The following is a 14,202-nucleotide window of genomic DNA, read 5'->3' as shown; positions in this document are numbered from 1 at the left end:
TTTGGTACTAACAATTTCCCAAGATGTGAAAAGTCTTTAAAACAAACAAAGGGGCAAGGGAAAATGTAAGAGGAAAAAAAGGATTTTACTTACTTGCAAACCCCTCTGAAATACTGAATGGCCCATAAAATTAGCCAGCATTCTAATTAGAGCAGCACCCTGTAGGAAAGAGTATTTTTTAAAAAGAAAAGAAAAAAAGTTCAACCAAGTAACGTGATTCTAAAATTATTCTATTTCACTCGATAATAGTCTACTTCATTCATGCTATTTATTCTTAAAAATAGTTAAGAGAATTATGAGTACAATACTTATAGGTAACAACTGCATTTTTTGTTTTGTGGATGTAAAACCTATAACTTTAAATAGAAGTCTCTTGGACAAATTCTCTCAGGGCAATAACAAACTTTAACTCATGAATTATAAAAATTTTACTGAGCACTGTATATAACAAAGTTAATAAAACACGGTTCTTGTACTCACAAGTTCATAATCTAGTAAAGGAGGGATACCCATGTTAACAAATAATCATAATAAAATACAGCTGTGAAGTAACATAGCTATGTACTCTACCCCTTACTCAACCAAGAATGATTTAGCCACAGAAGTGGAAAGTAGGAAGCATCAAGCAGCCAGACTGCTAGGGTTCAAATCCTGGCTCTGGCTTTACCCATTATGCTTACTCAGGAAAATTATTTAACCTCTCTGCTCCTCACTCTTCTCACTTGTTAAGTGTAGGCAATAATAATCTCAACTTAATATGTTTTTTTTGTTGTATTTGTTGTTTTTTGCCGTAATCAATTAAAGACTTTTTTTTTGTTTTTAGGGCCACACCCATGGCACATGGAGGTTCCCAGGCTAGGGGCCTAATTGGAGCTATAGCTGCCAGCCTACACCGTAGCCACAACAATGCCATACCTGAGTCACATCTGTGACCTACACCACAGCTCATGGCAATGCTGAATCCTTAACCCACTGAGCAAGGCCAGGGATCAAACCCACAACCTCACAGCTCCTAGTCATATTCATTTCCACTTTGCCATAATGGGAAGTCCCAAATATCTTGATTTATAGAGATTTTTCCTTAGGGCTTTCAGTTTGTTTTGTGTTCTCTTTTCTAAGCAACTACTTTTGACATTCCTAATGAGCATCTGAAAGTCACTTTTCTGAAGAAACAGATAGTCTTTTTTAAAGATATATACATTTATTTACCCATTTTATTTACACACACACACACACACACACACACACACACACACACCCTACTTCCTATATCCTGTCTTTTTAAAACATAAAAATTTTACTAGAGTATAGTTGACTTACAATTTTGGTTATTCTGAAATTTAAATAAATTACTACATGTAAGGCAGATCAAACTGGGTTTGAAAAATTGTAATCATGATAGAAATGTTAGCTGTCAGTATTACATCAAACTAATTGTTTTTATTTCCTGTTTTCTTCCACTTAAAGACTTGTCTAAATCCACATACAAATAGAGCACATATGTGCTGATATAAATATTTTAGAGTAAAGGAAGAAAATACTAATTCAAGAGCCTATCTCACTTTGAGAATGATTACTATATTGTAGAACAATATCAGTGCAAAAAGGCTGACATGTAATCAATATGAAACATTCCAAGAAATGATGGTTAAGCCTGGATGATCACAAAGCTGTATGTAAAATATAAATAAGCCTTCAAGGAGATATTTCAATTTGCACCAAATTGTTTTAACTATGAAGCAGTGAATTATAAGCAGCAAAAGTTTACATATAAATGATAGTCTGGTTTTAACGGGAATAAATTCCTTTATGACTACATATCCAACTTCATACTCATTAAAAATTCATACCCATCAATAACTAATTTATTACCAGGTGTCTCTCTTTTAGAAGAGAATCAAAAGAACCACATACAGACTCATTCTGCCTGAGGCTGGACTACAGCAGTCAGTACAGAGATGCAAGGATGAATTTCCACTGTTTGTTACCAAAACTGGTTCCTGTAATTCTAGAATTTTAATGCGATACAGTACTCAGGTTTCATGCATCACCATTAAAGAAATGTCTCAAAAATTTTAATCATCACCACAGTTGCTCCCCCAATTGGTATTTTATTCACAACTCAACAAACAATGAGCATAACAAGCCAAAGTGTTGTATGCCTCTTCTGGTATATTTTCCTTCCATGCCTTCTATGCTTTGCTCTTTCTTTTGCTTCTTACTCTTCGTCTTCTGCACACTTGTATAAATCCATAAGATATAAGCATTGATGATTCAATCTGGGGACCAGGTTAGAATTCCCTTTAGAACTTATCAACTCTGCTCCTCGAATTTCCTTGACAAGCTCCCCTCCTATATATTTCCCAATCTAATCTACCCACTCAGAGTGTAGAAACTGTCAGTTCTGCAGAAAAACTAACCCTTGCTGCTTGGAGAGTGAGAAAGAATCTTGAGCAGTCAACTCAAACTTTCCTTCAGAACAGAATAGCCATGTTCAGATGATTCAAATGTTTCCCTCCTGTATTGAAGACTTCTTCTCTTGTCTGGCTGTAAAAATTATCAATTCAGCATGGGCAAATGGTAAGAGTCCTTATTAATCATAAAGAATGTACCCATTTTCCTGTCCGGTTGAGCTGGAGCAGAGGATTAATGGGAAATAAAACTGAGAAATATAATCAATATTTAAAAGCTATAGAAGATCACTGAATTCCTTATTATATTATATTGTATAATTTAATTAACTTTTGGAAAATATGTCTGTCTTTCCATCTTGAATGTTTTAAGTTCTCCAGAGTAGCATGCATTCTTCTATATATAACTAGCCTTTACTTTCCAAAGATAAATTTTTAAAATCCCTGTTCATAGAATCCCTGCTTCATAGAGAGGCAGATGGGCTCTCCAACTGTCATCATGCAGCCAACATATACTAAGCACCTACTATATATGGGTTATAACAAATATAACACCTCTTAAGGCAGTCAAAAGTCACTGTAAACCCTTTTTCAAAAAGAAAACAAGGAAGCCCCTTTCTGCATGTCTTTAAAACATTTTTTTTACCAAGGAAAATATCATTTACAATATTGTAATTTATATGCACTTGTGCTTCAGAATCCCACCCTCAAACAAACAAACTGGATATTAGGCAGCCTAAGTAGCTTTGTGGGAAATAAATACACAATTTCTGCAGAATTTGTATAATGATGAAACTTCAGAAAATGCATCACTATATTTGCTCTACTAAGGTTAAGGGAGATATTAGGGTGGAAACTACTAATTGATTTTTTAAAGTTTACATAAAGAATATTCTACAGGAGTTCCCATCGTGGCGCAGTGGTTAACGAATCTGGCTGGGAACCATGAGGTTGCGGGTTCGGTCGCTGCCCCTGCTCAGTGGGTTAACGATCCGGCATTGCCGTGAGCTGTGGTGTAGCTTGCAGACGCGGCTCGGATCCTGGGTTGCTGTGGCTCTGGCTTTGGCCAGCGGCTACAGCTCCAATTAGACCCCTAGCCTGGGAATCTCCATATGCCGCGGGAGCGGCCCAAAGAAATAGCAAAAAGACAAAAAAAAAAAAAAAAAAAAAAAAAAAAAAAAAAGGAATATTCTACAAAAGTATGTTTATATATCCACAAGTCATTTAGCAATTTTTCTATCTGGAGTATCTTTTACATATAAGTTGCCAGCTAGAATTTCTTTTATTTTACATGCAGTCATTTGCATGCATGTCAGTCTCAAAGATAGTAAACATCTCCAGAGAAAGGCCTGTGTCTTCTTGACTTGGTACCCCTGTTCCCTGGGCCTGGCTCAGAAAGGTGCTCCCTTAACATAATAACTGGATGAAAAAGAAAGAGAAATTAGGTGCACACATAGCAATTACTTTGTATTCTAGAAGAGTATTCAGCCAGGATAGACAGTTTATTACTTTATCATATTGGTGTACTTCAATGATAAGTACTCACTCTTGAAGACAGGAGGATCTTCCCAACTAATGTATTGTTTTAACATATGCTTATAGAGTAAGACAGTGTGCTCAGCATCCTGTAAAACATCAACAGCAGTGCCACAAATCTATCCTCGAGGATCTCAAAACCTCCTCAGTGAGATGAGAAGATATAAGGTAGCATAAGATGAATAACAAAAGAAATAAAATATTCTACTGTATTTCAGAAGACAGGAAGTTTATTTTATCTGGCAGGATGAAGGGGAACGATCTAAAGAAGTGTCACTTGTGTTGGACTTTGAAGGACGTGTGGGATTCCAAGAGCAAAGGTAAGAAGAGGGCATGTGCAGATATGGCAGGAATAGACTTCATGTGATGTCATTCAGGTGTGAAAGTGAAAAGTACAAGTGGGAAAGGTGATAATGAAAGGCAAAGGGCTTATAACTAGGCAACAGAAGATTCAATGGAATGTAAGATTGAAACAGTTGTTACAGAAGACTGAATATTGGGACTAAGAAGTTTGAACTTTATTAGAGAATCAGGAGTGATTGGAAAGATGGTTCAAATGTCAGGACTTATCTATGATACTCCAAGAGGAAGTAAAATAACCAGAAGCAAATGAGCAATGAAGAAGAAAACCAGAGCAAGGTCTAAGGAAGAGAATAAACATCATCTTAAATCTTAAAGCCTCAGTGGTTAGAAGATGAATGAGCAGATAGGAAGAACTTAAAAGTAAGTGCTAGTTGAATATGAAGGTATCCATATGAAACAGGTTGCATTTGAGGAACAAGCAGGAAACCTGAGAAACAGAGGCAAATGTGACAGAGGAATGAAATTCAACAGAAGATTATGATTGAATACATAAATTTGGATTTACAGGGGCTGAGATTGACAAGAGAAAAGTGCTGAGGTTTTAGTGAAGGAGATAGAAAACAGAATTTAGAATCTCTCTACAGATTCTGTATGATCTGTACTTGAGTGCCTATAATAGGCACTCAATAAATATCTGTGGAGAAAATCAATGAAAAAAATGAAATTAAGAGCAAAGGATGGCAGACACACTGTGGAAAAAAAAATAGGAGACCTGGATATGAGTAGTGTCAAAGAAAACATGTTTTAAGAGTAAGTGCTTCAGTTTTCAACGGGAAAAAAATAGCTAAGAGAAGGCCAAAGTAGGTCATGTTTAAGAGAGGGCTATTTAAACATACCTGGTATGAAAGCTAGGTTGAAAAACAATGGAAACATAGAAAGAAAAGAGAAAGCCATAAGCATGTTCACAAGAGGTTTATTATTTATGATATAGAGGAGAAACTTTTATTCATAGAAAAAGATAATCTGGTGGAGATAGGTACTGAAGACATAGAAAATCAAGAGATAGTTGTTGAAGAAAAATTCTACGATAGCTAAATAAGAAGAGAATTAAGGTTAGTTTTAGGAAAGACTAAGGCAGACTTTGTCTGAGACAGGCCTAAGGCAGAATAGGGAAGTAAAAATAAATTAAAATTTTGAGGTATAAAACACTGAAGTTGAGGAGACAGACTGTAAGCTTCACCAAGGTAGAGACCTGGTCTGTCAGACTCACCACTATAGACTCATTGCAAAAAAACAGTTCCTGGCACACAGTAGGTCCTCAATAAATACTTAATGATAAGTGACCTGTCACTTCTCAGTAATGTGGTTATGTGGTCCCAAGATTATGTGATTGGGAAGAGTAGAATTAGTTTGAAATAACTCCAGTGAGAAGGTAAGAGAGAGTTTAAAAAGGTGGAAATGTGCAGAAAAGTTGTAAATCCTAGCTTAAATTATTAACATATCTGTCATTCACTAAGCTACTACTGCATGCCATATCCACAACGTTATATGGAAAATGCTACTATCTGGAGACAGGATTAAGATGGTGGAGTAGAAGGACTAGAGCTCACTTTCTCTCATAAACACAACAAAATTACAACAAACTGCTGAACAACCTTCAACCAAATAGACTACAAGCTATGAAAAAAAGATATTCTACTCCAGAAGACAAAGAAAAGGCCACATCAAGAAGGTAGGAAAGGCGATTACATGATATAAGCAACCTCAAACCTGCTGGGTGGGTGGCCCATAGACTGGAAAGTAACTGTATCACAGAGACTCACCTATGGGAATGAGAGTTCAGAGCCCCACGTCAGGTTTCCACACTTGGGGATCTGACATTGGGAGAAGGAGCTCCTGGAGCATCTGGCATGGAAGGTCAGCAGGGCTTGTGCACAGGAGTTCCATGGGACTGGGGGAAATACAGACTCCATTATTGAAAGGTACACACAGGCTTTCGTGTGCACTGGATCCCAGAGAAGAGACTTCATAGGAATCTGGGTCAGACCTTACTGCATTCTTAGAGGATCTCCTGGGAAAATGCGGTGACTGTGGCTCATTATGAAGGAAGGACAATGGAGGGAAAGTTCTCAGGAATAATCATCAGTGTGTGTGCTCCTCTGGATGAGGTCATTTTGGAAAAATCTAGCCCCACCCATGAGGGATGAGAGGCCCCAGGCCAAACAATAATCCAGGTGGGAACACAGTCGCACCCATCATCAAACAGGCTGCCCAAAGAGCCCTCAGGCACACAGCCATCTCTAATGTCACCCAGAGACAAAGTCCCACCCATAGAGAGATAAGAATCAGCTCCAACTACCAGTGGGTAGGCACCAGTCCCTCCCATTAGGAAGCCTACAGCAATCCCCCATACCAATTTCAGCCACAAGGGGGTCAGACATCAGAATAATAGAAGCTATGACTCTATTGTCTACAAAAAAGACACCACATCAAAAATCTATACAAAATGAAAAGGCAAAGAATTATAACACAGATAAGGGAGCAAGGAAGAAAACCCAGAAAAAGAGGTAAGTGATCTAGTGATTATCAACCTCCATGAAAAAGACTTTAGACTAATGATAGTAAAGATGATTCAGGATCTTGAAAAAAAATAGAGGCAAAGATTGATAAATTACAAGAAACACTGAACTAAGAAATACATTTAAGGATAAAGCAAGTGGAGATGCAAAATATAATAACTGAAATAGAAAATTCACTAGAAGCAACACATAGCAGAATACAGGAGGCAGAAGAAAGAATAAGAGAGATGGAGGACAGTCTAGTATCTGTCTGTCTGTTCACTGATGTAGAACAGAAAAGAGAAAAAAGATTGAAAAGAAATGAAGATAGTCTAAGAGAACTCTGGGACGACATTAAACACACCACCATCCATATTATAGGGATGCTAGAAGGAGAAGAAGGAGAGAAAGGGTCAGAGGAGATATTTGAAGAGATAATAGCTGCAAACTTCCCTAACATGAGAAAGGAATCACTCACTCAAATCCAAGAAGCACAATGAATACCATGTAAAATAAACCCAATGAAGAATACCCCAAGACACATATTAATCAAACTGGCCAAAATTAAAGACAAAGAGAAAATATTGAAAGCACCTAGGGAAAAGAAACAAGTAACATACAAGGGAACCCTGATAAGGTTATTGGCAGATTTTTCAGCAGAAACTCTGCATGCCAGAAGGGGGTGGTATGATATACTTAAAGTGATGAAAGGAGAAAATCTCCAACCAAGGTTACTCTATGCAGCAAGACTCTCATTCAGATTTGGAGAAATCAAATGCTTTAAAGATGAGCAAAAGCTAAGAGAATTCAGCATCACTAAACCAGCTTTACAACAAAAACTAAAGGAACTTCTCTAGGTGGAAAAGAGAAGGCCACAACTAGAAACAAAAAATATTACAAATGACAAGGCCCACCAGAAAATGCATACATATAGTAAAGGTAGAAAATCATCCACTCATGAATATGCCACCAAAATCAGAAATCATGACAAGAGAAGGGTACAAAGTCAAGACACTGGAGATGCACTTGCAATTAAGAGACCAACCACTTAAAACAATCTTGTGTGTGTATATATATGTGTGTGTGTAGATAGATAGATAGATAGATTCCTATATCTAAACTTCAGGGTAACTGCAAACCGAAAATAGATACACACAAATAAGAAAAAGCAATCCAAATATAACAATAAAGATAGTCATCAAACCACAAGAGAATAGAAGAGAAGAAAAAACAGTCTCAAAAACAAATCTAAAACAGTTAATAAAATGGCAATAAGAACATACATATCAATAATTACCTTAAATGTAAATGGACTAAATGCCCCAATCAAAATACACAGACTGGATGAATAGATGCAAAAACAAGACCAATATATACGCTGTCTTCAAGACACCCATTTCAATTCCAGGGACACATACAAATTGAAAGTGAGAACATGGAAGAAAATATTCCACGCAAATGGGAATCAAAAGAAAGCTGGAGTAGCAATATTCATTTCAGACAAAACAGACCTTAATATTATAAATGACAAAGAAGGACATTCCATAATGATCAAAGGATCAATCCAAGAAGATATAAAAATTGTAAATCTATATGCAACCAACATAGGATCACCTCAATATATAAGGCAACTGCTAACACCTTAAAAGAAGAAATTGAAAATAACGCAATAATAGCAGAGGACTATAGCACCCCATTTTCAGGAATGAAGAGATAATCCAGACAGAAAATCAACAAGGCAACACAGGCCTTAAATGATGCATTGGACCATAGATATTTATAGAACATTTCATCCAAAAGCAACAGAATACACATTCTTCTCAAGTGCACATGGAACATTCTCTAGGAGAGATCATATTCTGTGTGACAAATCAAGCTTTGGTAAATTTAAGAAAATTGAAATCATAACAAGCATCTTTTCTGACCACAATATTATATAACTGGAAATCAAAAACAAGAAAAAAACTGCAAAAAACAAACATGTGGAGACTAAATAACACATTCCTAAACAACCAATGGATCACTGAAGAAATCAAAGAGGAAATTTAAAAATACCTGGAAGCAAATTAAAACAAAGACAACAATCCAAAACCTATGGGATGCAGCAAAAGCAGTTCTAAGAGGGAAGTTTATAGCAATACAAGCCTACCTCAGGAAACAAGAAAAAGCTCAAATAAACAACATAACTTTACACCTAAAGCAACTAGAGAGAGAACAGATAAGACCCAAAGTTATCAGAAGGAAAGAAATCATAAAGATCAGAGCAGAAATAAATAAAATTGAAACAAAGAAAACCATAGAAAAGACCAATGAAACTAAAAGCAGGTTCTTTGAATAGATCAACAAAATTGATAAACCCTTAGAAACACTCATCAAGAAAAGAAGAGAGAATTAAAATTAGAAATGAAAAAGGAGAAGTTACAACAGATATCATAGAAATACAAAGGATCATAAGAGACTACTACAAGCAACTATAGGCCAACAAAACAGACAACCTAGAAGAAATGGACAAATTCTTAGAAAGGTACAATCTTCCAAGACTAAACCAAGATGAAATAGAAAAGATGAATGGACCAATTACAAGTACTGAAATTGAAACTGTGATTTAAAAAATTCCAACAAACAAAAGTCCAGGTCCTGAGGGTTTCACAGGTAAATTCTATAAAACATTTTGAAAAGAGCTAATTTCCTTCTGAAACTATTCCAAAAAATTGCAGAGGAAGGAACCCTCCCAAACATGTTCAATGAGGCCATCATCACCCTGACACCAAAACCAGAAAAGATACCACAAAAGAAAATTACAGAAAAATATCACTGATGAACATAGATGCAAAAATCCTCAACAAAATACTAGCAAACCAAATTCAACAATACATTGAAAGGACTGTACACCGTGATCAAGTGGGATTTATTCCAGGGGTGCAAGGATTCATCAATAGCTGCAAATCAATCAATGTGATATATCACATTAACAAACTGAAGAATAAAAACCACACGATCCTCTATTTAAGATGCAGAAAAAGTTTTTGACAAAATCCAACACCCATTTCTGATAAAACCCTTCAGAAAGTGGGCATAGAGGTAACCTACCTCATCATAATAAAGGCCATATATGACAAACCCAGAGCTAACATAATTCCCAATGGGGAAAAGCTAAAAGAATTCCCGCTGAGATCAGGAACAAAACAAGGATGTCAAATCTCGCCACTACTATTCCACATAATTTTGGAACTCCTAGCCATGGCAATCAGAGAATAAAAAGAAATAAAAGGTATCCAATTTGGAAAGAAAGAAGTAAAACTATCACTGTTTGCAGATAACATGATACTATACCTAGAAAATCCTAAAGACACTACCTGAAAACTGTTAGAGCTCAACAATGAATTTGGCAAAGTCGCAAGATAAAAATTAATACACAGAAATCAATGACATTTCTAAATACTAACAACAAGTGATCAGAAAGAGAAATTAGGGAAAACATCCCATTTACCATCACCTCAAAAATAATTAAAAAAAAAAAAACCTAGGAATAAACCTACCTAAAGAGACAAAAGACCTGTACTCTGAAAACTATTAAGCCACTGATGAAAGAAATCAAAGATGACACAAATAGATGGAAAGATATACTATGCTCTTGGATTGGAAGAATCAATATGGTCAAAATGACTATACTACCCAAGGCAACCTACAGATTCAATGCAATCCCTATCAAATTACCAAGGACATTTTTCACAGAACTCGAACAAAATATTTTCAAGTTTGTTTGTAAGCACAGAAGACCCAGAATACCTAAAGACATCTTGATAAAGGAAAATTGAGCTGGAGGAATCAGGCTCCTGGACTTCAGACTATACTACAAAGCAACAATCATCAAAACCATATGGTACTGGCACAAAGACAGAAATATAGATCAGTGGAACAGGGTAGAAAGCCCAGAATTAAACCCACGCACTTACAGCCAACTAATCTATGACAAAGGAGGCAAGAACATACAATGGAGAAAGGACAGCTTGTTCAATAAGTGGTGCTGGGGAAACTGGACAGCTACATGCAAAAGAATTAAATTAGAATGCTTCCTAACACCATGCACAAAAGTAAACTAAAAATGGATTAAAGACCTAAATATAAGACCAGATCCTATAAAACTCTTAGAGGAAAACATGGCTGAACACTCTCTGACATAAACCACAGCAATATCTTCTTAGATCCACCTCCTAGAGTAAAGACAAGATAAATAACAAATGGGACTTAATTAAACTGAAAATATTTTGCACAGTAAAGGAAGCCCTAAACAAAGTGAAAAGACAACCCACAGAATGGGAGGAAATACTTGCAAATGAAGTGACTGACAAGAGATTAATCTTCAAAATTTATAAACATCTCCTGCAGCTCAACACCAAAAAAAAAAAAAAAAAAAATCAACAACCCCATAAAATAATGGGCAGAAGGTCTAAACAGACAATTCTCCAAAGAAGACATACAGATGGCCAAAAAACACATGAAAAGACATTCAACATCACTAATTATTAGACAAATGCAAATCAAAACTATTATGAGGTTCCACCTTACACCAGCCAGAAAGGCCATCATTAAAAAAATCTATAAACAATAAATGCTGGAGAGGGTGTGGAGAAAAGGCAACCCTCTTACACCGTTGGTGGGAATGTAAATTGGTGCAACCTCTATGTTAAACAGTATGGATATTCCTCAAAAAACTAAAAATAGAATTACCATTTGATCCAGCAATCCCACTCCTGAGCATCTATCCAGAGAAAACCATGACTCAAAAAGAATGAACTCTAATGTTCATTTCAGCACTATATACAATAGCCAAGACATGGAAGCAACCTAAATGTCCATCAACAGAGAAGAGGATAAAGAATATGTGGTACATATACACAATGGAATATTATTCAGCCATTAAAAGGAAATAAATAATGGCATTTGCAGCAACACGGATGGACTTAGAAATTATCATGCTAAGTGAAGTCTGTCAGACAGACAGTGAGACACCAACATGGTATGCTATCACTTATGTGTGGAATATTAAAAAAAAAAGTACATAGTGAACTTCTTAGCAGAACAGATACTAACTCACAGACTTTGAAAAACTTATGGTTTCCAAAGGAGACAGGTTGGGGTAAGGACGGATGGGCTGGGGGTTTGGGATGGAAATGCTGTAAAATTGGGTTGTGATGATCATTGTACAGGTATAAATATAATAAAATTTATTCAGTTTAAAAAAAGAAAATGCTACTATCTTTGTCAGTTCATAAAATTGAGGCTTAAAAGGATGTGTGACCTGTCCAAATTAATGCAGGCAGTAAGTAATGGAGCCAAGACTAGAAACCTACTCATATCCAACTCCAAAATCAGTAATATCAACTGATTTGGATGACGATCTTGTGATCCCAACCAAAACAGTTACATGATACTCTTCAGTAACAATGGGTATTGCAAGATCTTAGAAAAACAGAGGAAATTCTTAGAGTTATTCAGAACTTGGAATCAATAGGTATTCCCAGGAAAGGATGAAGGAAACCTAATTCAAGATACATAGTTGAAATAACTGACCAATATGCCCAGGATTAGAGTTAGAACAGAAAAATACATTATTTGGCTAGCAGAATAAAACATATTAATGGACTAGGAGACATAAAGCCAGTTTCAGCCAGGTTCAGTAAGAATAAAGTTGAAAATAATGGTATTTTGTTTTTATCAGATGCTGTGTGTGGATGCAGCAGCTGTGAAAATGCACTGCTTAGATTTCCTACTGTTGCCCCTCTGCTTTTGCCACCACCAAAGTGCTTTTGGCAGCACTTTCCTCAGTTCATCCCAAGCCGATGACTGAGCACAACAGTGGAACTAAGTTGGAAGCATTTCAGAGAGACAAGAAACTCCTGCAATGGAAAACTCTGGTTCAAAGACTCCCCATTGGCCTGGATGAATATTTCTTGCAACTTGGCTGCAGTCTGAAACTCTTCCAAACCAATGTTTCTCCCTTCCCTCTCTCCTTGCACAAGTTTTGACCTACAGTGTGGTCTCAAGGCAGCTTTTGTTATATTCTCTGGTTCTTTTCCCAAGTAAATATATGAGATACCATGGTGTTTTCTTCTCAGATCTAACCCAATGGGGTGATTTTAAATGCTAAAGTACAAACAAGTATAAATTGTTGGACAATAGGTCACTGGAATAACTTGGTACTGAGTATATTCTAATGCTAAGTAACACACACAAGAAGTCTCTTAATGGGTATATTCTAATATTCCACATAACAGACATATTTGTTATTCTCCAGGATAGGAACGGGTAAGAAATAAGGTATCACTATATTTGGTTTACATATGAGAGAAACTGAGGCAAAGAAGTAGTTAATATGTTCATAACATATAATATTAGAATATTACATGTTCAAAGTGACACAGGTATAGTAGTTCCTGGAACTTGTCTCCACCCATTCATTCCTTGAATTCTTTGATTAGCATAAAAACCTATAAGACTAGACTTTCTTGTTACTTTCTAAGCTACTGAAAGGATTAGTCTATTGATTCTAAATCAAAGTACTTTTATAATGTAAATTTCTAAATGATGTCTTTGCACTATATCCGGACCTGTCTGGAGATTATACAATGTTCTAACATGATTTGTTAGTGAAGAATTATCTTTGGTCAGGAGTAAAAGCATGATGCTAAATCTTCCACGGTTTTTCAAAAACATGTTATATTCTTTCTTTCTTTATTTTTTTGAAGAGTAGGATAGCTATATTTAGGACCCAAGGAAAAGGAAAAATAAATTTAAAAAAAAAACATCAAATCTTGAATATCTCTCCCTCTCAAACTGACTACCCAAGAGAAAGAAAGAGAGAAAGAGTGGGAGAGGGAGAGAGGAGAGGAAGGGGGTAAAAAAGGACAGAAAGGTAAGGAAAGTTAATTTGACAAAGAAGGCAGAATTAACACCCATTGCCCCAGTGACTCATGCTTGAAACCTTGGAGTCCTCTTTGATTTATTTATTAGGCCAAGCCTCTATCACTGCACAGCTGAATTATTTCACAGCCTCCCAATGACAACCTCAGCTGTGCTTTCACAACACAAGTCCAGCCTAGGGAACACATCAAATAATACTTACTTCTGAAGAAGCATAATGTTTGCTAAAAGTCCTGGCTCTGAATCTACCAGATGTGGGAGCTTAGGCATGTGAGACAAGCTACCTAAGTATCTACAATTAGAACAGAACAACAACAAAGACTATTACTGATGATGATGATGACAATGATGATAGTAATACTTAAGATTTCACTGAAGATTCTTTTAAATCATTTATATAAAGTACTTGGAACAATGTTTGGCATATAATATGTTTGAACAAAGGTTTGTAGCTATTGACACCATCTTCA

The 14,202-nt window shown here is 36.1% G+C and overlaps 1 protein-coding gene across 7 annotated transcripts in view; it reads right to left on the bottom strand.

Annotated features, from left to right (window-relative positions):
* The window catches only part of TRHDE (thyrotropin releasing hormone degrading enzyme), a 583,967-nt gene that overhangs the window by 119,525 nt on the left and 450,240 nt on the right, over positions 1-14,202 (bottom strand). For all 7 annotated transcript variants that reach the window (XR_014803635.1, XM_084956344.1, XM_084956345.1 and 4 more), the window contains one exon: positions 94-159. Coding sequence is in view for 6 of the 7 variants with exons in the window: in XM_084956344.1 (XP_084812470.1) it covers positions 94-159 (66 nt within the window). In the remaining variant the exon portion in view is untranslated. The remainder of the gene's footprint in view (positions 1-93; positions 160-14,202) is intronic.

This window comes from Sus scrofa, chromosome 5, assembly GCF_054392235.1.
Source record: "Sus scrofa isolate SSC_HxYL_T2T_F1_AM1 chromosome 5, Sscrofa_HxYL_maternal_Yorkshire_Landrace_v2.0, whole genome shotgun sequence".
Lineage (NCBI taxonomy): Eukaryota > Metazoa > Chordata > Mammalia > Artiodactyla > Suidae > Sus > Sus scrofa.
Note: the sequence above shows the minus strand (reverse complement) of the source record. Positions and strands in the feature narration are given on the sequence as shown.